Source organism: Phodopus roborovskii, unplaced genomic scaffold (genome assembly GCF_943737965.1).
Source record: "Phodopus roborovskii unplaced genomic scaffold, PHOROB, whole genome shotgun sequence".
In the NCBI taxonomy this organism is placed as follows: Eukaryota; Metazoa; Chordata; class Mammalia; order Rodentia; family Cricetidae; genus Phodopus; species Phodopus roborovskii.
In genome coordinates, this window is record NW_026126629.1 from 6,666,820 (window position 1) to 6,692,437 (window position 25,618).

The following is a 25,618-nucleotide window of genomic DNA, read 5'->3' on the forward strand; positions in this document are numbered from 1 at the left end:
GAGTCCTTGAGATATGGTACTGTGTGTCAGGGTGGCAGAGAGTTGACCACTGATAAAGGTGAAGTCTCAGTTGCAGTAAGGATCCCAGGATTGACAGAGTCATGGAGAGAATCTGAGGCTTGGTACCACGTGGCAGAATCAGAATCTTGAAGAGAGACCAAGAAAGGTTACTGGTAAGGTGGCATCCTTGGTTGTAAAGGAAATTCCAGGATGCATGTCTGTGGGGGTGTATTCTCCACTGTTAATTGATTTCAGAAGGCCTAACCCACTGTGGGTGGTACAACCCCTATGCAGAGATTCCTGGATTGTATGAGATAGCTGAACAAGAGCCAGAGATAGCAAGCCAGGTAGCAACATTTTTCTATTGCTTATGCTTCAATTCTTGCTTGAGTTCTTGTCCTGACTTCCCTCAATGGTAGACTATGACCAGGAAGTATAAGCCAAATAAACTCTTCCTTCCCTTAGAGTCTCTTGGTCAAAGTGTTTTGTCATAACAACAAAAAGGAAATCAAAACTATAAGTATTCGTGTACATACATTAATTGTTAATAGATTTATACATTTTATAGAAATAAACAGTAGGTTATTATGTATGCATCTGTGTTTGCGACACACTGTTTCTTAAAGGTTTTCATTTTTGTAGTCTCTGAATGGCCCAAATCTAAAATCAACTGCACATTAGTGGATCCTGAGAGGCTGGGATTCCAGGGCATTGCTTTGGCTAGTGTAGACATTTTAACATGAATTCTTTGGAGCCATAACTATGGAATACACTTCACTGTTAGGCTGTTGACCTCCTTGGTTAAATCATTCCTAAGTATTTTTTAATACATTTATTTTTAATTTTATGTGTCTGCGTGAGCGCCATCATTTATATATGTGTGCCGTATGTGTGGCTGGTGCCCATGAAGCCTGGATGAAGACAGTGGATCCTCTGGAACTGGAGTTATGGATGGTTCTGAGCTGCTATGTGGGAACTGAACTCAGATCCTCTCTAACTGCAGCTCATGCTCTTAACCACCAAGCCATCTCTCCAGCCTCCAGAAGGACTTTCTGGATGCTATTGTGAATGCAATTGTTTTCTTCCTTCTTCAATTAGGTCAGTTGTTTGTACATAAGACCATCCAGACTTTTATTTCTTGATTTTCTATCCTGTACTGTAGGTGGATGTTAAAAGATAGGCTGGATGGAGAATCATTTGAAAGACTGCTTCCCCATGCTTTCATAGACAGATCACAGAATGTGTTAGAGGCATCTTGGGAAAGGCAATGGCAGTCTGCAGTCACCAGATGTCAATAGAGGGGAGGAGTCTACACATGGCTCCAGGAGTAAACTCCAAGGGCAATTATAGGTCACTCCAGGCTTCTGTATAAAAAGATCCTGGAGGAGGGGAGGTGGTAGTTATGAAGGGATAGGGAAATAAGTGAATGGGATCAAGATGCATGATGTAAAACACATTGAACAAATGAAAAGTTAAAAAAAAACCCTGAAGGTTTTTGTACTATATAACTCCATCCCACCCTGTTGTAGCCAACTTAAGTTCATTAAACTGTACTCTTGGGGGCACTGTAAGGGTGTGTTCACACAGGACACAGGATGGGGGTACAGCGAAGATCTGTTCACTCTTGGATGACTCATCTCAAGTCTGCTTTTGCTCTGAGTGTCCCACAGACACTCAGCTGTACGGAGATCTGCTAGGTCCTCTAAACTGGAGTCTGAGATCAGGCACCTTTTCTGGGAAGATATAGTATGATATAGATTCTCTTCTTAAGGCTTGTGTGTTTGGTCATCCATCGGGGAGCTGATTACCCAAGGATGCTGGATTTGGGTCCTGAACTGCATAGAAGTTGGACAGAGTGAGCCCGAACTCCAGTAAGCATCTTGTCTCTGCTGTGGACTGTGGATGGGATATGACTAGGTGCCTGAGTTCCCACTACCTTTGCTTCCTGGCAGTGAGTGGCTGTAGCCTGGAATTAGCTAAAATAAACCCTTGCTCCCCTAAGTTGATTTTTGGCAGGGTGTTCTATCACAGAAATGAAGCTAGAACAACATTTCTGCACACTTCCTTGGGTGCCGTCAACTAGTGAGAGGCACCTAAGAAAACAAGGTATCAGGGAGGCCGCACACTACCACCACCCTCTCCAGAGCAGGCAAAAGAACATAAGCAAGGCAGACAGGAGGAAGGCTCCTGAGCTCGCCCTCAGTGCTGCCCTCACCTGCTCCCACCTCAGCCTTCATCAGCCCCTCTGCTGTGGACAGTGGCTCTCACTCCACCAGGAGGTGGAGACAGCTCGTTCCACTTCTTTTCTAAGCTAGGTTAACCTGGGACTCAACAGGCTAGTCTTTAGGGAAGACAGATATGATGGCGTTAAATCCATTCAAGTTACTGTTTGATGGTGATTATCATGATTATGGCTGTTCTTTGGTCCTTTGCAGTGTTGCAGATGGAAACCAAGGTGCAGCACATGCTTGTTGAGGACTGACACTACGGCCAGCCTGGCTGGTGACTTGTATTAGTCAGGGTTCTCTAGAGTAACAAAACTTACAGAATAAATCTCTCTCTATATATAGAAATGGGATTTATTAGAATGAATACAGACTGTTGTCTAGCTTCTCCAACAATGGCTACCTATGAACAGAATGTTCCAGAATCCAGCAGTTTTCCAGCCCATGAAGCTGGATGTCTCAGCTGGTCTCTAGTATATGCTGGAACCTGGAAGAAGTAGGTTCTTATGCCAGTGAAGGAATGACTTGCTAGTGAGAATAAACAGGGAGAGAGAGCACACCTCCTTCTTCCATGTCCTTACATAGGCTTCCAGCAGAAGGTGTGGCCTAGAGTAGAGGTAGGTTTCTCTCGTCAAAGATCTGGATTAGAAGTGGATCTTCCTACTTCAGATTAAGCAAAAATCTCTAACAAGTGTGCACGTCCATGCTTGGATTTTAGTTAATTCCAAATGTTGTCAAGTAGACAACCAAGAATAACCACCACATGACTCCTGAAGAGTAACAAGTTATGACTGACTAGACTCTTCTCCAGTCCCTGGAGACCTGAGTGACCAGGATCCTCCTGGCTGCTGCCTAATGATCAGCTTTGGCTCTGGGGTCACACAGTACAGCCCCCCCCCCCACACTGCTACTAACCTAGGCTCCTAAAAGCTTGGCCTAAGTTTCTTCCCAAGGAAACAGCATTTATTTTCATTGATAGTGAAAACAGGAAATGGTGGTTGGAGAGAACCCCCTGAAGTCATGTGATATATAACCAACATATGACATCAGACTTCATTGTGTCCATAGTGTAAACAGGCTCTTAGGGAGGGAGATGACAGCATGGGGCTGGCATTATATGTTATCAATTACTTGAAACCTGCACAGCTCCTGGGATCTCTGCAACTGTTTAAAACTGTTAGGCTAGACAACATGTAAGAATAAATCACTGCAGCCATTTAAGAGGTCCTTTCCGGTGTTAGTTTGTTCCGTTTCTGTCCTGTCCTGTCCTGTCTTTCAGTTGCTTCCTGAAATGGTAGGTAGATCACTGGGATGATGTAATAACAAGTACACATTTAAACACAATTCAAAACCTTGAGAAGAACTCAGACTGTCTACCAAGAAGACACAAAAGAGATAAGATAGTTGCATTTTTTTCCAGAAGCCTAGGTGGAGGTCAACACAGGCCTTTCTCTTGCAGCCACCTCCAGAACTGGCTCACCAATGCCACACTTCAATCCTACTAAAGCTATGGCTCCTTTATTTCTAAAATTTGTTACTTACTCTACTTCAGTTTTGAGACAAGGTCTTCCTATGTAGCTCAGGCTGTCTGGAACTCACCATTCTGCCTCTCTGTGCTTCCTGAATGCTGGGGTCACAAGCTGAAAGTGCTATTTTACCTTCTGATTCTGTATAAACCAAACACAGTAAGAAAGTGGCAATGACACACATTGCTCGTTGTTGCCCTAAGTTCAGGAATAAGCCAGCAGTGGCCGGCATATATGGGAGGATACAGGAGCCTGAGAACAGGACATCTAGAGACACATGTAGGGACACTTGCTCACACAATGTGACTGAGACCACACAGTTGAGTGCAATGTCCAACATACTATAGCAAACAGAAGTGTCTGCATGGCTGGATGCTTGCTACTTTGGGTCTACTTGAATAGATAAGCCAGTCAGTTCCTTAAGCCTTCATATTCTGTGATAAGAGCAACACATATTTAAATATGAATTGGAAACTACAATAATGTTTCTGCAAAGCCTGTTTTTTAAAATCAGTTGAAGTCTAATGCTAGGCTTTTCGTCTTTTATTTGTTTTCTTGTGACTAAAACTTATTTTTTTTTTTTTTTTTGTGTGTGTGTGCATATGTATATGTGGGCAAGCATATGCCACAGCACACATCGAGGTCAGAGGACAATGTATGCATATCAGATCTCTCTGTCCACCACATGGTTCCTGGAGACTGAACTCAGGAAGTGGCTTCACCAAACACATTTTTTGATGCTGTGTGTTGCAACATGCTTCTCCCCTTACAGAACACTGTCTGAACAAGTCTTGGTTAGGCGTCATTTCACACTGATAGCTGCTCTGAAATGGTCATAGGGTAGATATGTAGAGTCCACAGTTAGTTTTGTGTGCTATTGTGACTTAATGCAGCTGAGGGCTCTGTAGGGACCTAACCAAAGTCTGGAGGGGACTGAGATTGGGAAGGACCTATGTGTCATTCCCTCACTCCTAAATGGAGTTCTGTGCCACTCTTGCTATCTTGGTTTTTCTACACGTACATGTGCTTTTTATCACAAGAGACTGGTGGGCTCTCTCTAGTGTCTCTGTCCAACCCCAGTCTGGACCCTACCCCAAGCATCCAGTCAGGATGTTGCAGGGCTCATCAGCTGTCCCACCTCAGTGAGGGGTTGCTTACCTTCCAACATCTTCTGTCCTATCTGCTTAAAGCAGGTAGTAAACTGAATTCCTGATATAGGCAGTTTAAAAACAACAAAAGACCTGGATAATAAAGTGTGTCCATTTTAGTTAACTGCATTTACTTAAATCTCACTGTAAATAACTAGGTTTCACTCCTGTTTTATACACATAGTCACGGACCTAAACACATTTGTTAACCGAAGTAATGCAGAATGTGTGTGTGTGTGTGTGTGTGTGTGTGTGTGTGTGTGTGTGTGTGTGTGTACATTACTAGGGATTGAAACCAGGGCCTTGTTCTTGCTAGGCAAGCATTCCATCAGAATAATATCCCTGGCTATTTAGTTTGACATATTTTGTCTTTTAGACCTATGACACATATTTTATATAAGCCAACAATGATGATACAGCAGCATGGCATACAGAATAAAAATGGATGGCTTGTGTTTGAAATAAGGTGGTTTTCTATAGTCAGAGGGCATTGCATGAGGGGACAGTTTGTTTATTGTGGGTGTTGGGAATGGAGAAGTAGATTTATAATTAATTTTTAGTTGACAGGATTATCTTAAACATTTAAATAACCCAGAACACAGGCTTAGAAGTCAAAAGCAAAATGCAATCATCAAATTTGACTTATAATTCATTCTTTCTATTCATTTTCCTTATAGATGATAAAATCTGTGGCACATGAGAACTGCAGACTCATAAATCTCAGACAAAGCTGTTTGAAGACATTACATAGGCAACAAAATTGCTCTTTTAGGCATCTCAAAGGCCTGATCATCTCATCTCCCACAACTAGGATGGGCATTCTGTTGAATACATTTCATATAATGATACTCAGATCTTTCAAAGTATTTCTAGAGGTCTACATATACCATTTGTTTTCATATAGTGATACTGTGAGGCAGGGTCAGAAATACAGACTCAACTCATAAATAAGGGCATCTATTTATCTAAGGTCAGCAGCTAGAGAGAGGCAAGTCAGGATTCCAATATTCCTGACAACTTCCAAACTAAGGGTGGCTTGGCTTCCAGGACTTCATTCCTTTTAACAGGGTGTGGTATAACCTTGCATTGTGCTCACAAGCCGTGTGACACTGTGTGATACGGGGGGCAATGTGGGATTCGCTGAATAGACATATACAAGGGGCATGTCACAGTGAGTTTTAGAGAAGTCAGGTATGAATGGGGAGGAGATCTGAGCCAGACCATGAAACCATCTTAGACCACATATTGGACCCTGCTACCCAAGAGACTCAGCACCACAGGGATGATGATGTCAGGTGCATGGCACTGTTGCCTACAAGTCTACAAAGCAGAGCAATGCATGCTTATTACATTCCCTAACTAGGTAAGAAAGAACCATGGCATGAAGAAAGTATGTGTTGACTTAGACAGCAAAGGTCTCCGCCCTCCCACGGGGACACCCGAAGGAAGCCTGGTGTGTGAAGTAAAAAGAGAGTAACAGAGGGGGTAGGTGGGTGGTGAGTACGAACAAAGCACACACTATACAAGTATGCATAATGAATCCTGTAATTTGTATAACAGATAATTAAAAAAAACAATACTAACAGATTGCAAAGAGGAAGAGACAGAAGCCAAGCCATTTTCTCTGTGCTATTTTACATGAGGGTACACATTTTTACCTGTCTCTGAAATTTATAAAAATGGAAGTGAAAACGAGTATGAACTACATTGGATGGTTTTTCTTTGGTGTAAAGTTTATTTTAAAATGACAAAGTTTTGCTGTTGTATCTAGTAAATTTACTATTTATTGTTTAAATTGTTCTTTTCAAGCCATAAAGCATAAAAATAATTCTTGCTATATGATGGCTACTAATAAAAACAAAAGTCATTCAGATGTGGGTGATGGTACAATAATAATAGGCTGTGATTGTCTGATGCACATGTGTGCAGAATGTGCCCATTATAAGTCATGGCCCTGTCATTCAAGTCCAAATCTTGGCTTCCTACTAGGTATTGTCCAATGTATAGCTGTCACTCAGTTAAGAAGCAATGACCAAAGCACTCCTGAAATAAACTAACAAGGGTTGGATAGATGGATCAGTGGTAAAGTGCTTGCTGTGCAAGCCTAAGGACCTGGGTTCTGACCCCTCCACCCACATAAAAGCCAGACACCAAACTAGGTGCCTAGAATCACATTGTTGGGGGTGGGCAGGACACAGGTGGATTCCAGGGCTTCCTGGCAGCTAGTCTGAAACAGTGATTCAGGGAGAGAGCCTGTGCCAAAAAATAAGATAAAGAGTAGATAGATGGCTCAGTGGTTAGGTGCACTGGCTGCTCTTCCAGAGGAAGAGTGATCAATTTCCAGTATCCAAAAGTCAGCTCACAATCATCTGTAATTCCAGTCCCAGGGGATCTGACATACCTTTTCTGACTTCCAAGGGCATCAGGCATACATATAATACATATACATACATGCAAGCAAACACCATGCACATTATATATATGATGGAGAGCAAAAACCACCCAGTTCAGCCTCTTGCATGCATAGTCTTGCCACATATATGTACACACACACACACACACACACACACACACAAACACACACGCCCACACACACACACACACAAACACACACACACGCCCACACACACACACACGCCCACACACACACACACACACACACACACACACACACACACACACACACACACCAAATAGCTACAGTTTGTTCTTCATTTGTTTTAAAACATTTTTCTGGGTGCATGAAATGATAAAAGAAATTAAAAGTAAGGAGAACAGTGGGTATGAATGAGAGGAGGGTGGAGGTAGGGGGAGGACAGAGAAGACAGATGGGTCAGGTAGGGAGGAGGTGGAAGGGCAGAGCTCAGTAAGATGCCAGAAGCTCTTCTACAACAGTCACTAGTGTGATTTAAGAAAAGTGACACTCAAGAGAAAGACAGTTTTTTTTTTTTGTTTTTTGTTTTTTTTTTTTTTTTTTTTTTTTTTAGTTAGGGAAAGGGAAGGGGGCTGACTGGCTCTGAAGACAGGAACATCAGGAGAGAGGAGAAAGAGGAAGGGAGGGAGAGAGGGGAACAGACAGAGAGGGAGAGAAAGTGGGAGGAATAATGTGAGGTGGACAGGGCCCTTCTAAAAGGGAACACAGTGAATGTGCAGAGGTGGTGCACTTAGTGGCTGCAGTTGAAGGCGTATCCTGTCAGAACCCCAAGTTCAGGCCAGTACGGATGCCTGAATACTAACAACTGCTGTTGGCTGCCCAGTCAGAGGCTGGGTGATTCCTATCAAGGGACAGGCACACATCAGGCTCAAGGTGAAGACCCATTCATTGGTTTGGGGTGGAGGTAGAATTCATGCTATAGACTGATTACACAGTCTGAGATACATTGCAATGAAGGACATGAAGAACTCTTTGAGCCTCTGCTGTAGGTCACAAAGGAGGAGGCGAGACTAGCAGAGCAGAGGGTCATACCAGGCTTGGGCAAGCACAGTTCTGTCTGGCATAGCAAACCTTTCCTGGGGCCGAGGACATGGTTCACTCCCTCTGAACTGCCTTTTCTACCAAGATTCTGGACAGAGGTAGATTAGAAGGTGGTCCTGGACAGGCCAGGTGAGGATGTGAGGATCAGCTAGTCACACTGCTGTGGCCACATCCCCGAAGGCAGAGGGAAGAGTGTTACAATCATACCTGTGCCCTGAGGACACCGGACACCACCAGTGAAACCGAAGAGTACATGCAGTAATAAATCCTTCAGGCACAAAGATGGAAGGGTTCATCTGGGGTTGGGGTACAGCCCAGGGGGCACTGACCCAGTGCTCCTGTGTCCTCCCTGCTGGGCAGGGGTGCTAAGTGGCCTGAGATGGAAGGACTCTTAGACAGGTGGAGGGAGATGGAAAGTACGGCCACACAAGAACTGTATTTAGGTCAAGAAGAGGCCCTGCAGTTTAATAAGCCAAGGCTCATGGGCTCTAGGCTTGGGGAATCTTCCTGGGTATAGTACAGGAGTCCATGTCTTCTAGGGTGTTTTACACTCTTACCAGGTTTTAAACTGACATAAAATGGAAACTCAGGCTGCAATTATTAGCCATGCACAGACTTTTCTGACAGCTCGTCCCACTAGAGTGACACCATTTCCCACTAACAAGAGGCCACAGGACACAGACTAACAGGAGGCAAAATTAAATTGCAAAATAAATTAACATGAGAAACAGCATTTAGAGTCTCAGAAGTGGCAAGTGGTAAGGAAACAGGACAGCCACATAGACCACAGGCAGCTATTTAATAATATCATTTTAATGTATTATATATTGTTTCTTTCCTTCTTACATTTTTTGGAGACAGCCCAGGGTGGCCTTGAACTCCTGATCCTCCTGTCTCTACCTGCAGGTATGTGCCCCTAATCCCAGGACTTTATTTTTACTCTCTCTGTGTATTGGTTTGGTACTGGTAATATCCCAGGTCTGTGTACCTGGTTAAGTTCTGGTGCCTCCACTCCAGCATCGAACTCTAGGAGGTTTATGCAGGACTATGTGGTAAACCTAGCCTGTGCATAGCACCTAAAACCTTTCTGTTTCTGTGGCCACCAAGAGTCTGCTGCACAGCTAGAATGTGGACACGATAATACGTTCCATTGGGACAAGACTGCAGCTCATAGCCTGATAGCTGTGTCACTCTTGAGGGAAGCTGTTAGCAAGTTCAAGCCACAACCAGGGGCCATATGCAACCAAGAGTGGTCAAGTGCACTGCCCAGAGGCAAGTCCACGCCTTCAAACATGGGGGTAAAAAATAGTATTACCACTTATTTATATTTATTTATTTGTTTGTTTATTCATAATTTTCCTTGTAGTAATGTCTAAAAGCTGGACACTCCTATCTGTGAATAAACCCAAGTGCTGAGGACAGGGTGGCTGTGAAATAGGTTCAAGTCCACCAATATCAAGTCCCTGTTGCCAGCATGATGGAGACATGAGGTCCTATCCCTAGCTCTAAAAATAAAATGAACAGGATACAATAATAAAAGAAACTGAAAGTATATAAATTGGTGATTTCTGAGGAGGAAAACTCTAGGATAGTGTCTTCTAAAAAGTAAACAGGAGAATTTGAACATGCAAACAACTTTCAAACTGACAAAATGTGCAGAGAGAACAGCCAAAGCAGTCAAAGCAGCCAGGGTTAGAAGCGGAGACCTGTCTACACGCAGAGACCACCCAGTGTAAGCCACTGACAGTGCTGGGTCCAGCTGAACCCCAGTTCCCAAAGCAACAGGCTCAAGTGAAGGTAAACACTGACCTTCAAATGATGCTTCACTCAAGAAAACTTTACAATGCGTTTGTCTTCGTGCATGAGTGTTTCCTTGCACTGTGCATGTCTCCCACCTTCAGACACCGGGAGAGGCATGGGATCTGAGTTACTGTAGGTGGTGAACGGCCATGTGGGTACTGATAATGGAATCTGAGTCCTTTGCAAGAGCATGTATCACCTTTCTAGCCCCTCAGAAGTTTTAACAGGAGAGATCATCTTAATAAAAAACAAAACATTACCAAATTCAAAGCACATGGCCTGTGATCCCCAGATGCTACTCCCAATGTAAAAAAGGAGGTTTTTTGTTTTCTTTTTTCTCTTTTTGTGTCTGTGTCTATGTTTTCGTGTGTGTGTGTGTGTGTGTGTGTGTGTGTGTGTGTGTGTGTGTGTCTGTTCATGTCCAGTTATAATACTGATACTTTAAACCACCTTAAACAAATAACCAAACAAAAACTCTCCTCCAAATAGTCTTTTTCAAGAATTTAAAAACTGTTAACTTTCTGAAGGCACACGTGGTTAAACACAGGTCTGCACTGCCCAGGACACGACCTACAGGCATATTCAAGCAGCCACAGAAGCATTTTGAGTAAGGCTGATGTGACGCCTTCCAGTCTTCCCGAGATCCTGAGACACAGCTGGAATACTTTCCCTCCAGAGGGGACAGGGTGGCTGACCCTCCACTTGTTTCTGTTCTAGCAAGAAGCCATGCTCTTCATACACTCTCCGCTGAGTGCTTGCTTCTAGAATTTATCTACTCTTTACATTTTTCCTATTTATTTATTTTACTTTATGTGTGTGAATGTTTTGCCTGTGTGCATGTATGTACACCAGGTGTATGCTTTTGGATCCCCTGGAACTGGAGTTAGGATGGTTGTGAGCTACCATGTGGGTGCTGGAAATTGAACATGGGTCCCTCTGCAAGAGCAACAAATGGTCTTAACTGCTGAGCCATCTCTCCAGCATGAGGTTTCTTATGAAAGATACTGCCGGCCTCTAAAGCTGGACAAACTGTGAAAACGAGGTTTCTTTCCTAACTTCTCTGATGCATCTCTGTATGAATGTGCTTCCATCACAGGAGCCAGTGTGGGCTAGAAAGCCAGCTGATCTCAGTGACACACAAGACAAAAGCCCCAGATCCCACACAAGCCACTGTGACAATGCTGTGAATAGAATGAGGGGTGGTGTATGGGACTGAGCAGCCCCCATAAAGGTGTGCCCTGAACCTGCCACAGTGCAGCTGGACAGGCCTCTGGCTGTCCTAGGTACCTGAGCACCACAGACAATACAATTTACGTGGGGCAACACATTCAGAGGAAATGCAGAGCTCACTCAGGGGGAAACTATTCACTGTACTTTCAAGAAAAGATAAACTCAACTTCCAAAGTGTTAACTTGGCAAGACGTTTCTCCATAGGACACTTGAGGGTGTTAGGAATAAAGCTCCAGGGGAACCTTGGTGGATTCCATGGCAGGCAAGATTGATCTGGGGGAGGGGAGGTGACACATGGCAGATGGGACAAACATTCCAGGCAGACAGAGCTTAAGTGAGAGGTCTTATTAGCAAGGGGAGGGAAAGGAAAGGAAACAGAAAAGAGGTAAAGAGACACAGAAAAAGAGAGAGGACAGAAGAGAGGAGGGAGACAGGAAAAGTCCTGCCTGACCCAGGGAAACAGCATGAAAGAGAGAGAAAACATAAGCGGGTGGGTATCGCGGTAAATAAGGATCAGGATAAACAAATAGGCCGAATAGATGTTTATTCAGGGAGAAATAACTTACAACCTAGACAGATGAACACCAGGAAATTCTCTCCTGTCCGAGTCACGCCAGAGAGAGCCTTTCCTGGCCCCTTCCGACCTCCTTCCACAGGTCACTTCCGCCCATGGCTCCACCCCCCAATGGGTGTGGTCAGTGCCAGAGAAGGACTATCTCACTACAGGTGGGGTCTTTCTTTTAAAGGGATCCTTTGCACCTGTGTGAAGACGTAGTCATGGAACCCTGGGCTGACCCCGGTACTGTCTGAGTGCATTCTGCCAGGTGACAGGGGCAGACCAGCATAATGCCTGAATTTTTACATTAGGCAAAAACAGTTTTCAAATGCATCTAATATTATTTATTTATTGATGGTGTTTTGACAGAGGATCCCTGGTTGCCTAGGATGGCTTTGAACTTGCTACACAGCTCAGTACAACTTTGAACTCTCCTGCCTCTACCACCCAAAGTATTAAGATTACAGGTTGTGTGTTATCATGATGGGCTAATATAATTTATAATTTTCCCAGGAATACATCTTATTATGCAAAGAATATGCTGGGATTTAAACAAATTCACATACTGCTTCTTAAGGGAATTCTTTACTATATGTCAACACTGGGAGTCCAACTGTTATAATCAACATTGGGTTCCTTGGTCTCTTAATCATGGAGAGAAAATCCACTGAGGCTGCATACAAATAGTGAACCTGACATTTTACAAATACCTTTTTCACTAAGTGAAAAGCCCAGCTAGAGAGAATCCAGCTGTGAAAGACCATACTCTGGCCCTCATTCTTAGGACTGTTGTAATTGCAGGGAAGTGGTGGCACACACCTTTATTCCCAGCACTTGGGGGGCAGAGGCAGGTGGATCTCTGTGAGTTCAAGGCCAGCCTGCTCTACTGAGTGAATTCCAGGACAGTCTCCAAAGCTATAGAGAAACTCTGTCCCCCAAAAACTAAACAAAAATTTTGTAATTATAAAAATATGAAAAACTTAAACCTTGCTCAGAGTTGGTGACATCACATTCTGGCTCATCACAAACCTGTTTCAGCCTTTTCCTTGGTAACACTTCCCATCTTGTCTGCATCACATGTGACTGCACAGAGCCTGACTTGAATTCAGCCTGTGGTAACCCAGAAGATACGAGTTCTTCACACATGAGTGGTTGTGTTAGGACTTCTCTCGTCTCTCATTTATGTTTCTGGGGTGGGTGTATTGTATTAAGTGCATGCGTGTGTGCTCCAGTTGTGTGGAGGCTTATCTTTTCTTGATAGCCTCCATCGTTATTATTTTGAGAGAGTCTCTCAGTGACCCTGAAGCTTATTGATTCAGCTAAGCTAGTTGGCCAAGGAGCCTCAGGGACCTGTCTGTTCCCACACCACCCTCCTCCAGCAAGAGAGTTTATGGGTGTTCCCCCACACCAGGCTTTTTAATGTGGGTTCTTGGAATCCGAACTCCGATATGGGCACGCATTTTATTTTACTTCTAACAACTAAACCATCTCCCTAGTCTGTTTGTTTCTGATTTTAAACAAAGACATAGTCCTCAGAAGAAAGCTGGTGTCTGCAGAATCAGCTGCAGTGACAGTTTAGACAAGGCAAACATATTTTGCATGCTTCTAGGAAAGTCTACTTTAGTAACTGGTTGCTTGCTCAATTCTTAGGTGAGGTTCAATGGGGCGTATGATAGCACAGCTCTGAAGCTGGGAAATGTGGGACTCTGCTACAGAGCCCAGGCAGCTTTGGTCGCTCTAGCTGCTCACAAACTCAGTGTCATCCATACAGATCTAGACCAGCTGAAATACTTAATCCTGCTTTACAGGCCCCAGCCCACTGGGAGCCATTATCAACTATAAAATCTCAGTACTTTGTAATCAACTTCACTAGGTAATCAGAGCCAGGCAAAAACAAGGAACCAGCTAAGGCTTTGGAGACAAGCAGGGGTAAGAGCGTGTTCCTTAGGGAAGGGAAACAGTGAGCTGTAGGGCAGAGGTATGGTAGTGAGCTTCTTCTGACCACTCAAGGTTAGCAGGAGAAGAGCTCTGGGAGCAGTGGATTGATTTCATTTGCTCAGCTTTTACCAGCTTCAAGGTCCCAGCCTAATCGCCATGGTGGGTCATGGTATAAGTCATCCTTCTCGGGTTCTATTTGTTATTCTAATAAAGACCTGGATAAATCTAAGACAGGGCAACAGACACTCAAATTTTACTTTAATTTTAGATTCATTTCTGTTTTTACCCATGTGTTTGTCCGTATGTATGTATGTATGTATGTATGTATGTATATATGCATACCATGTATGTGCTTGGTACCTGGGGAGATCAAAGTCAGCACTGCATTCCCTGGATTAGAGTCACAAAAGGTTACACATGGCCATGCAGGTGCTGGGGACACAACCCAGATCCCTCCACAAGAACAGCAAGTGCTCTTACTGCAGAGCCATCTCTTCTGCCCCATACGCAATCATTATCGGAAGGGTGATGGACGATGTCTGTGGTGTGCTTTGCCCTGGCCTGAACTGTTTCGCCTGCTGCAGAAGGACAGATAAGACTTCAAGGGGACTTAAGAGGCAGACGATGTGGAAGGAGGGCCAGTGCTGGCCCAGACAATCCCTGCAGAAGACGACAGCCAGTCTCCATAGTTTACAGATTATAGAAATTAAAAAAAAAAAAAAATAAAACACCTTTATTTTGGGAAATCTCAAATATGTTCACAGTAGAACAATATTAAGAACTCTCACATATTTCTCATTCAGAATCAATTATTACAAGGGTGGATCTTGGTCTCCTTTATACTCCGGATCCTGCTTCCAACCTCTCTGGACTATCCAGAAGTGAATTCCAGCTACCAAAATGGTATTTGCAAACATTTCAGTCCACAGCCTAGATTCTAGAAAACCTCCTACTCATGATCTTATTAGTACTACTAAAAATTTCTGACAGAAGTTTTCCAACATCAAATGCTTTTTGTTCAAATTTCCAGTTCCTCCATAAGAGTCAGAAAGGTTTTGGAATTTAAAAAAATGATATCATACCAGAAATATGCTTAAAGAAACAAACCCTTACTTCTTTAGTGAGTCAGCACTGTGTGGGGCCTGGTAACACACACCTGCAATCCCCAGTAGCCTGGGCTGGCTATGTGGTGAGATGCTATCTCAAAAACCCCAGGGCAGCAGCAGTAGGATAAGAAAGGCGAACTGAGATTCACAGCACAAGGTGGCCACACATGTATCACTTGCTTTTCAGGTAAACAGGGTGGAAACATTTCAGGTTACTCACTACAAGGAACCTTTATCTCCTTGTTTTGCTCTTGGAGTATCTGATTAAGTATGTGGCAAAATACTCATTATTTATAGGTGTGAATACCTCAACATAAGCACATTTAAAGTATTTAAAGAAACAGGTTTAAAACAAAATACCACTTCAAAATATACTTGAATTCGTATATATACTCCACGATCTCCTTCTTCATTCCATCCCAACTTCATGTCAGTTTTAAAAAATAACCCACTGAGTCTAAATAGTGCTGCACATATGCACATGACGGTTGGTAAACAAACAAACAAACTTCAGATGGTGAGGCGGGGCCTCACTGTGGCTCAGGTTGTCCTGGATTCACACTTCCCCCAGCCTGCCCATTGCTGGGGTTACAGGTGTGTGCCTCTACACGTGGCTCAGAACAGACAACGTGTTTGTGCAGAATAATGACTAGGGAACACAGCATTTGAAAGTCACAGAATCCCATGGAAAGTGGCAATCCTTTTCCTTAGTGCTATCCTCTTCTTGGCAAATCTATGAATCTGCTCATAGAGCAGCAGTGTTACTCCACATCAGAGGACAACATGTGGGAGTTGCTTCCTTCTCTCCACCATGTGGGTTGAGGGGGGGCAAACTCAGGTCCTCAGGTGAGCTGGCTCAGGAGCTTTTGATCTCAGGAGCTGGCTCAAAATCAGCTTCTGTTTTCTAACAAGAGCAACTTAAGGAGGACACAGAGCACCAGCCTAACAAGATATAACATCTTCCCCCAGCACCCCTGAGAATCTCTGTGCAGCTCTGGCTGTCCTGGAACTCAGCTCTGTAGACTAGAGCTAGTCTCAAACTCAGAGATCCATCTGTGCTGGGACTACCACTACCACTGCCTGGCTCGTTGGTTTTTTTTTTTTTTTTTTTTTTTTGAGACTGTGTGGCATTGTATAACCGAGGCTGTCCTTGAAGCATTATTTCTGCCTCAGCCACATCACTGACACCTGTGGGCATTTGCTTTTCAATGTCAAAATTTTTGAAATTGACAGCTATAACTTATGAGAGGAGGATGAAAATGATGAAGAGATATGAGCCCATGGACTAAGGGTAAGCATCTTTCAGGTTCATTAAATATACATCATTGATTCACACAAGATGATCTTATTTATTCATATTCTATCAAGCTTATATTTTTGATAATTTAAAGATCAGTTAGACTTAAGTTCAATTTATGTTGAAGGAGGAAAAAACTCATTCAGAGGTTGAAAATAACTTCAGATAACACGAACAAGCCCACTAAAGACTGGGCGCTGAATCTGTTTAAGGGAGATGACTTTTATGTTGAAGGAGGAAAAAACTACAGGGGGGGAAAAAAACCCAAAAAAAAAAAAAAAGCCCTAAGCTGGGCACTTCTGTTGGAGATGATTGTGCTGAGCACTCTTGAGGCAGGTTCCTCCTATAATGGCCCAGACTACTCAAGCTTGAGGAGATCTTCCTGCTTCCATCTCCTAAATGCTGAAGTTACAGGGATGAGGTGTACCATGCCTCAGTGACATCTTTCTTTAAGAATCAGAGCCAGGGTGATGTGCACCCTTGTAATCCCAGCACTTGGGAAGATGAAGAGAAGGCTCAGGAGTTCAAGGTTATCTTTGGCCACATAGTGAGTTTAAAGCTAGCCTGAGCTATACAAGATGCAATATCAAAGAGCCAAAATCAAACTGAACTCTACTGAAAGAACCCAGGAATGCCAACATTCATAAAGTGGAGTGTCACTCGGGAGGTCTTAGATGCACCAGAATGTGATGGTTAGCATGTGTCACAAACTGTCCCAGTCTCTTTTAAAATTATTTTTTATGTGTTTGGGTGTTTCCCTTGCATGTACATCTGTGTACCACTTACTACAGATGGTTGTGAGCTGCCACGTGAGTGCTGGGAACCAAACCAGGGTCCTTGAAAGAGCTGTCAGTGTTCTTAATCCCCCTTCTAGGCTCCTATCACAAAAGAGGTTCACCTTTTAAGGAACACTATTATTTTCTGGCCTGATATTCCTACTGAACAGCAGTATTAAAGAAAAAAATGTATTGCTTCTTTAGTGGGGATGAGATGGGTCTGACAGGGTCTCTCAGTCCTGCTTCAGCCTCCTAGGTGAATGCAGTGATTACAGATGTGTGCCAGCATCTGTGATGCAGGCCTGCATCCCTGGCTCAGAATATGAGCTTTTTCTTTGGTCAGGAGTGAGCTTTAGCTTTATAAACAATGGATCTTTAAATTTTTGAGACACAGCAACACCAACCAAAGGAGCGAACAAACATAAACCAATCGATTAACCAAAGTTCCAGCCCCCCTCTCACTGGACGATTTATTGGCAGCCATCTCTTTAGACAGAGGCGGACGAGTTCAGGGGACCTGTTCTGAAAGCAGGTGTTCACTGCTGATTTGGGGTAAACAGGCCACAAATCATCAAAACAAAAGCAACAATAAAGAAAGCTTCCTTGCAACATCACCTCTCAGTAATGTCATACATGTGACAGACAGCAATGGGTACAGCCACGAGGGGGTGGGCCTGCACTAACAGTCAACTCTCACAGTGCCATCTGATTGGACTTTGCTATCTACCTGGTGAACTAACAAAAAACATTTCACAATAGCCTTACACAGGAGATGGGATTTCATGGCAATTAATAAGACGCCGAAAAATGAAAGTTTCATGGAGAGCATGAACAAAAACTACTCTGGGATTTCTGTATTTCCCAGAGTAAACCCACATATGAGCACAGTCCATAAGCTGGTTTGCCCTGTAGGCAAAGCAAGGTTATCAAAGGCACATGATCACATGCAGAGGAAGAGGCAGACTGAGAACCTGAGTTGAGTGCAAAGCTCAGCGGTGAGCCAAGGAGTGCTGCCAGCCACCTTAGTTTCCTTGTTTCCTGGCAAGCCCTGCTTCCTGATTCAGATCTGTTCAGCTTTTTGCTAACAGCTTATCAGGGCGCACGGCTGCTACTGCATTGGAGGTCACACCTGTGTGGTGCTGCCTTGGTTGTCATAAGATTTTAATAGCCCACATCTCTCAAATTAACATGTCTATTATGCATATGATTAAAGATTAAGCTATTCAATTTGGATTTTTATTATTATGTGGTAGGAGAATTTAATGTATTCTAAAATGTACTTTTCTCATTTAAAATGAGTTTTCATTAATTTTTATCATATTTTGCTTTAATTTTGTTTTGTAAATAATAGGTTCAAAAAAAAAAAAAGTAAATGGAAAGAACCAATTTTAAAATAACACAGTTGCCGGGCACACACCTTTAATCCCATCACTTGGGAGGCAGAGGCAGGCGGTATCTGTGGGCTCCAGGCCAGACTGGTCTACAGAGCTAGTTAAAAGCAATACAGAGAAACCCCGTCTCAAAAAACCAAACAACAACAACAACAATGACAAAAAAGAACACAGTTATACCATTCAGCATGGAAAGTTAAATCAACAGTAATGAAGAGCTGGGGTAGGGAGCACTAGCAGCAGCACAGGTTCAAGGGCAACCTTGGGCTTCTCAGTCTGGTACCCGATCCAGGGCCACTCACCAGGGTTGCAGTCTGTGAGGAGTGAGCAGATGGACAGGAGGACTTTAGAGATGGTCAGGGCTGGACTCCAGTTGTCCTTGAGGATGTCCAGACAGATCACCCCTTGGCTGTTGATATTACAGTGGTAGATTCTCGTTCGGAAGGTGACCTGGGAGAAAGTATAAAATTGCCATAAGTGGAGATGGCTAAGGTTCAGGCTGAAGTTTTTAATAGGTATACGAAAATTATCAATAGATTAAAAATAAAGATAATTTATGACAGAAAACAGAGCACTCATAGAATCTGTACTCTGCTTCTGGTGTAGCTGAGGAGTTTAGCTTCATGTAACCACAGGATGTTTATGAGCAGGAAATGGGCCCTGACTTCTGAAATGTTTTAAAAACTTTTGGTGGATTTTAGTTACTTTATGTTTTACATTTAGAAGATCCAAAAAAAACCAGAATACTTGGGAATAATACAATGAAGACAGATGTTCTTTAATACAGTTTTAAAGCATGAATGAGGGTATGTAAACATATCACATGTCTCTTGTATACAATTGTATGTTAAAACTGTATTTTTTGGAAACAGATGCAGAGATCTAAGCACTGGGCCGAACCTCTGGAGTCCAGTTATAGAAAGGGAGGAGTGACAATATGAGCAAAGGGGTCAAGACTATGATTGGGAAACCCACAGAAACAGCTGACCTGAGCCAGTGGGAGCTCACTGACTCTGGACTGACAGCTGGGGAACCTGCATAAGACTGAACTAGGCCCCCTAAATGTGGGTGTCAGTTGGGGGGTTTGGGCAGCCTATGGGGCCTCTGGCAGTGGGACCGGGATTTATCCCTAGGGCATGAACTGGTTTTCTGGAGCCCATTTCCTACAGAGGGATACCTTGCTTTGCCTAGATACTGGGAGGGGGTTGGGAAGGTCTTGATCATGCCTCAACATGATGTAACAGACTTTGTTTATTCCCCATGGGAGGCCCCACTCCCTTTGAGGAGTAGATGGGGGCTGGAGGTGTGTGGGGAAGGCAGGAGGAGGGGAGGGAGGGGGAAGTGGGATTGGCACATAAAATAAGACTGTTTAAAAAAATACCTAAAAAAGGCATTTGTTATAATTTATTATTACTGTATTGTTATAATTCACAAAGCTATTCCTTATTAAATTATATATTTTGAATGTATTATTAATAGTATTTTCCTATGATAGTAACGTCATCATCATTATACTTGCCTTAAATTTAATTTGGAAAGTTATGATGTGAAAATATTCTCGGGAGGAACGTGACTCTGGTTAAGAGCACTTTTGTTCTTACAGAGGCCCCTGTAAGACTCTGGTTCTAGGGGATCCAATGCTCTCTTTTGGTCTCCAAGGACACCAGCCATACACATGGTACACATATATGTATGTACACACAACATATACATATAAAGTAAAATAAAAACCTTAAAAAATCTAATATTGAAAACAAGCCCAGCTCAGTTTTGACTAAGCAATAGTAAGATTTAAGTGTTACTTATTATGACTACAAATTTCTAAGTGTTCTTAAATTTATAAATAGTGTTCTAAGGATCATTCTGGTACCCTGAATTTATAATTGCTCAGAACCAGGAAAAACACACACGACAGGGAGGCCTCTGTATTTCTGCCAGGAGGCATCCATTCAGACACTGATGTAATTTGTATGATGCCACATTCCAGGAGGGCAGAGTCAACGTGTCAGAGGCTGTTGAATACTATACTCCCATCCTCAGCCTGGATCAGAATCCAGAATCATGCCAGATCACAGTCAATCTCTCTGCCCAACACGATCTCAAATGTCCAAGAAACCTTGAAGTGTCTAGAAGCCTTCTTCAAAAGGCAGGGCTGAATCAGCTGCGAGAATTCCTGGAGGCTACAACTCCAAACCCAAACCTACAGTCAGCACCAAGTAGGCAGTATGTGTGCTGGGCAGGATTTGGGACAAGGAAGGGGCTGAAGGGTGGCAGGCAGTCTTAATAAAGTAAAGCTTTAATTCTGATATCTTTCAAGAAGGCAGATGAGTTCATAGGCCTGTATGTGGTCAGGGATTTGAAAACACAGCCTACACCTCAATCAGGACACTCATCTTTCAGGAAGTCGATGCTTTCTAGGAGAGAGCAAGGGAATGGATAGTGAAAACCTGGTTCTGGACTAGGGAGAAGAACAGATTCATCACACACACACACACACACACACACACACACACACACACACACACACACACACGCAAAGAAGAGCTGACATGACTTTGTGACTATTGGAGCATGACTATGCGCCAAGGATTGTGGTAAGTGGAGAACACAGTATTATGACAGAATGCATCAGGAAAACAACAATTTGGAGTCCGCTATAGTTAAATAGCCAAAAATTATACAGGAAAAACTGGCAGATCAATGAAAAAATAATGTATTTATGATCAAGGAGGAATGCCTTACCACATAACCGTTAGGCCAACCAGACCAAATATTGGTAAGGCTCCTGAAAACTTAAACCACAAATAAAATCAAGGGGCTGGATGATTATAAACACTACATTTGAAAATTAAAGAATGCATATTACTGTCAATCATGTATGAAACACTTACAAACACTAACTACATGCTGAGGCATAGAGCAAACCTATGGTCTTTCAAATAATGGATATTAAAACCAGAATGCAAGATCAGAATTGACAAAGGAAAGAGCCTCCCTCTGCCTCCCGGCCACGTTTGGAAAATGAAAAATATATTTGCAACTAATTCCCTTTTCTTGTTTCTTTATTTTTTTTTTTTTTTTTTTTTTTTTTAAATAGAATCTAGCTATGAAGCCCAGGCTGGCCCCACATCTATTGGGACACATACTCCTACATACTGTGATTATGAGAAAGACGCCCCACCAAGACCAGATGCAAATATTTCTTTGATTAAATCAAACCAAACCCAATCCTGCAAGACTCAGCTAAATGACCATGCCAAGGTTGGGCTGCCAATATAAACATTTATGTCTCTATCCAAAACAGCAGTCAAACAGACATGTCCTTTTAAATGTATATATTAGAAAGTGAGAAACTCACTATTATGAGTCAAGCATCTGACCTAGAAAAGCAGAATAAGGGGATAAACAACATGAAAGAATAAAGAGATGAGCAGAGGTTAGTGAACACAGACACCTAGCGTTATTAAAATGTCCTCAGAGAAGTCAGACTGCTCATCCTCAAGTGCTAAATGAACAGACATTTTTTTTTCCAATCCATTGTAAATGGAGTGGTTTCTGCATGTGTGACATGGAAAACACCCTATCAAGTATTAATTACTCTGAGTTAATTCTCAAGACAACTCAGTGAGACAAGTATCAAGGTTAGGGAAACCAAGGCTGATGCTCAGTGATGCAGCCCTGGGGCTTCTGCCCTCCCCCAACACTTTACCTTCAATTCTGGGATACTTGTAAATTCTGCTGCAGGAAATAATACTGCGAAGCCACATGCATTCTTTGTCAGCTTCCTATAATGGCAGTTTTTTTTTTTTTTTTTGCAGAAGCACCATACACTGCAGACACAGATATTTATGCAGTTCTTGATTCCTTGGTCTCTCTCTTTTTTTAAAAATCTTATCTCTACACTTATTTCTATATGTATACATGTATGTATTGCCACAGTCAAGATACAGAAGGATCCCATCACAGTGCTATCTTTTGAAAATTTACTCTGACAATTTCATAATTCATATCCTATATCTGGATCATATCCCCTCCCAATCGTCTCTGGGCACTGTCCCAAACATCTGTCTCCCACATTTATGTCCTGTCTTTTTTTTCTTGTAGCATGCCTGATGGAGTGTTGGCTGTCTCGTTGTGTTGATGGTGCAGGTTTCCTTCATGAGTGCAACTGCAAGTCCTATTCCAAGGACAGTACCTCACGGCCCCTCCCACGTCCTCTGCCTCTTACATTCTTTCCACCCCAGTTTCTTTCATGTTCCCTGAGTTCTGGGGATGTTGATACAATGTACAACCTTTTGACAGGCACAACAACTGTCTTCTCTTAGTTCTTTAATTCCTGGCTACCACAGCTGTTTCTTCTGGCTAGAATGCATGGCAAGAATGTTTCAACAATGAAATTATGCACTAAACCTTTCAAATTGTTCCTTTCACTCAACAATCCCCTTGAGAGTGACCACATTGTTATACGTACCAGTAGTTTGTCCTCTATTGCTGAGTAATATTTTATGGCACAAATGTGTCAGTTTGTCACTGTTCTATTGCTGTGAAGAGACACCGTGACCAAGGCAATTCATAAAAGAAAGCATTTAATTGGGTGCTTGCTTACAGTTTCAGAGGGTTAGTCCATTATTATCATGACAGACAGGCATGGTGCTAGAGCAGTGGCTAGTAGATTTATGTCCTAACTCAAAGGCAGCAGGCCTGGCATGGGCTTTTGAAACCTCAAAGTATACCTCCCCCAACAAAGCCACACCTTCTAATCCTTCAGACATAAACCAGGGACTAAGCATGCAAATATATGAGCCAATGGTGGCCATGCTAATTCAAACCACTACAATTACTTACAAAGTAAAGGACATTTGGATTTTCAGAAGACAAAAATAAAAAAATAAAAAGCCAAGAAACCTTCTGTTTTCCTTACTCTCATATAAAATTCAGAATACTTTTATGATTACACATGGGGTGGGAATTACCTCTCAGAAAAAATTATTAGACAGCAGCTGGGTTAATTCAAGTTTGGCAACTATCCTTGCAGGGAAGTCAGATGCCACAGCTTCAAGAATCAGTTCTTTACAGGACTGCTTCCTCCTACCCGGACATCACTTTCCAGTCTGTGCCTGCAGAACTTCTAACCAACTACCTGCAGCCCCTTCCTTGCATCCATTCACCTACTACTTCGGTTTGTGGAACTCAGTAAGTCTGTAGCCATTTCCCAGCTCAGTCATAAATGACATCACAGAGGATGCACAGGGTGTGCAGAAAGGCTGTAGCACTCCTTGGTACACCTGCCTCCATGAGTTGTATGGAACAGAAGCTCCCGAACCCTCACTACCAGGGTTTACTGCCTAGCTATGTCTAGGCCAGTACCTAGACTTACTGGACACTTGCATACTCCAGGTGTTGGCTATCACAACCAATGTTGTTACCATTTACAACCCCAGTGGCATTGTGATACATCTTCTCTGCATGATGCTAGCATGTGATATCAGCCCTTGCTTGGTTTAGACCACCCTGCATGGGTGTGGTGGTTCCAATTTTCATTTCCCATTGCTGACAAAGCTGGACATGACTGTGCTCCTGTACCATATGGGAAACCTTTATGCTCTGCTGTCTTTTCTACCTAAAAAAAATGTTAGGATGTTTGAACATTGTTATTTTTTTAGTACTAATGATTATATCTTGTTGTTGGTTGCTTTTTTGAGACAAGGTCTTCATGTATACCAGCTTGGTCTGGAGCTCAGGATCCTCCTGCTTAAGCCTTGAGTGCAGGACTTGCAAGCATGAGCTACCAGACTCTGCTCCTAACAGTGTTTTAAATGGAGACACTCCACTTAAAATCAAAACTGAGATATACTTATTTAAAAAAAAAAAGCAAAAACAAAATACCAAATAAAAACAAATAAACAAAACAATTAAATCAATGAACCACAAAGCTGCAGAGTCCTGAGAATGTTTTGGGCAGTGGACGTTTTTGTGTGTTTACAAATGTTGATAGAACAGAGCTACTTAGATGAGGGTCAGCTTCTATTCTGATGGGTGCCACTGAGTCAACATGCAGCCTGGCTGCCTGCACACATCCTGATGCGGTGGTGCTCCTAGCTTCCACCTTTCAAAGGTGTACAGACTCACATTCCCGAGTCTAAAGCAGGTGCAGCTTCTGCAATGTTACACAGGATCTTGCCAGGGTTATGCATCACATCCCTATTCCAGCCCAAGGCTTGCTATGCCCCCTGACTGTACTGAATTATATACTGAAGTGTCTACTTTCAATTCATGTCCAGTTCCTGGCACAGAGCAAGAGCCCACTGTGTGCTGAGCAGAAATTTAGAACAAGAACAATTAGGAAACTGGGAGGAATTTCTAGAGGGAGCAGGAGGCTTTTCTGTTAGTACTGATGACACAGGGTCTTACAAGTAGGCCATGCTGGTCTTGAACTTGAGAAGCTGGGATTACAGGCATGTAATCCAACACATGATGCACACTGTATGTGGCTTTTTTTTTTAGAAAGTGTCTCATCTATCCCTGGTTAGCCTCAAAATAATTATGTAGCCTAGACTGGCCTTGAACTTATGATCTTTTTTGTCTCTACCTTCAATTGCTTGAACTGCAGGCACCATGCCTGGCTAATTAGATGCTCTGGATATCTTTCTGTTCCATGCAACTTTACTAAGTTTCCCAGCATATTATTTCAGAAGATAGGTCATAAAAATTAAGCTAGCAATAAAAGTCCAGTAAGCATTCAACATAACTATTTTTTCTGTTTTTATTTTTCATTTTTAAACCTAAAAATTGTATGGCAAAACAACATCAACAAGTATATTCTGAAACTAAGGATAAACTTGCTAGTGAAGTACCTGGAATAGCCAGAACCTTCCAGATCCTGAGAAACGAAATATGGAAACATGAGTGAATCCATATTAACAATTAGTAAGGGAGTAGACAGCCTCAGGTGTCAGCTCTTCAGAATGTGAAAGCATGTTTTGAGTACCAACAAACATCAAGAATTTTAAATGCTGTGAAAGTGCCTGCCCCCCACCTCCTGAAATACACCTCCCAACCTCTTGAAAGGACACTGGGTCTAACTATGTCCTTCCCTTTGAACTCCTGACAAAAAAGAAGTGATAAAAAAAATGACCCCCCCAGTCACACC

At 42.8% G+C, this 25,618-nt stretch overlaps 1 protein-coding gene across 1 annotated transcript in view; it reads right to left on the reverse strand.

Moving 5' to 3' along the window:
* Nucleotides 1–25,618, reverse strand: part of LOC127238251 (ubiquitin-conjugating enzyme E2 E2) — a 280,453-nt gene that overhangs the window by 20,938 nt on the left and 233,897 nt on the right. Inside the window, exon 5 of the mRNA XM_051206787.1 lies at nucleotides 18,771–18,918. Within this exon, the coding sequence (XP_051062744.1) occupies nucleotides 18,771–18,918 (148 nt within the window). The remainder of the gene's footprint in view (nucleotides 1–18,770; nucleotides 18,919–25,618) is intronic.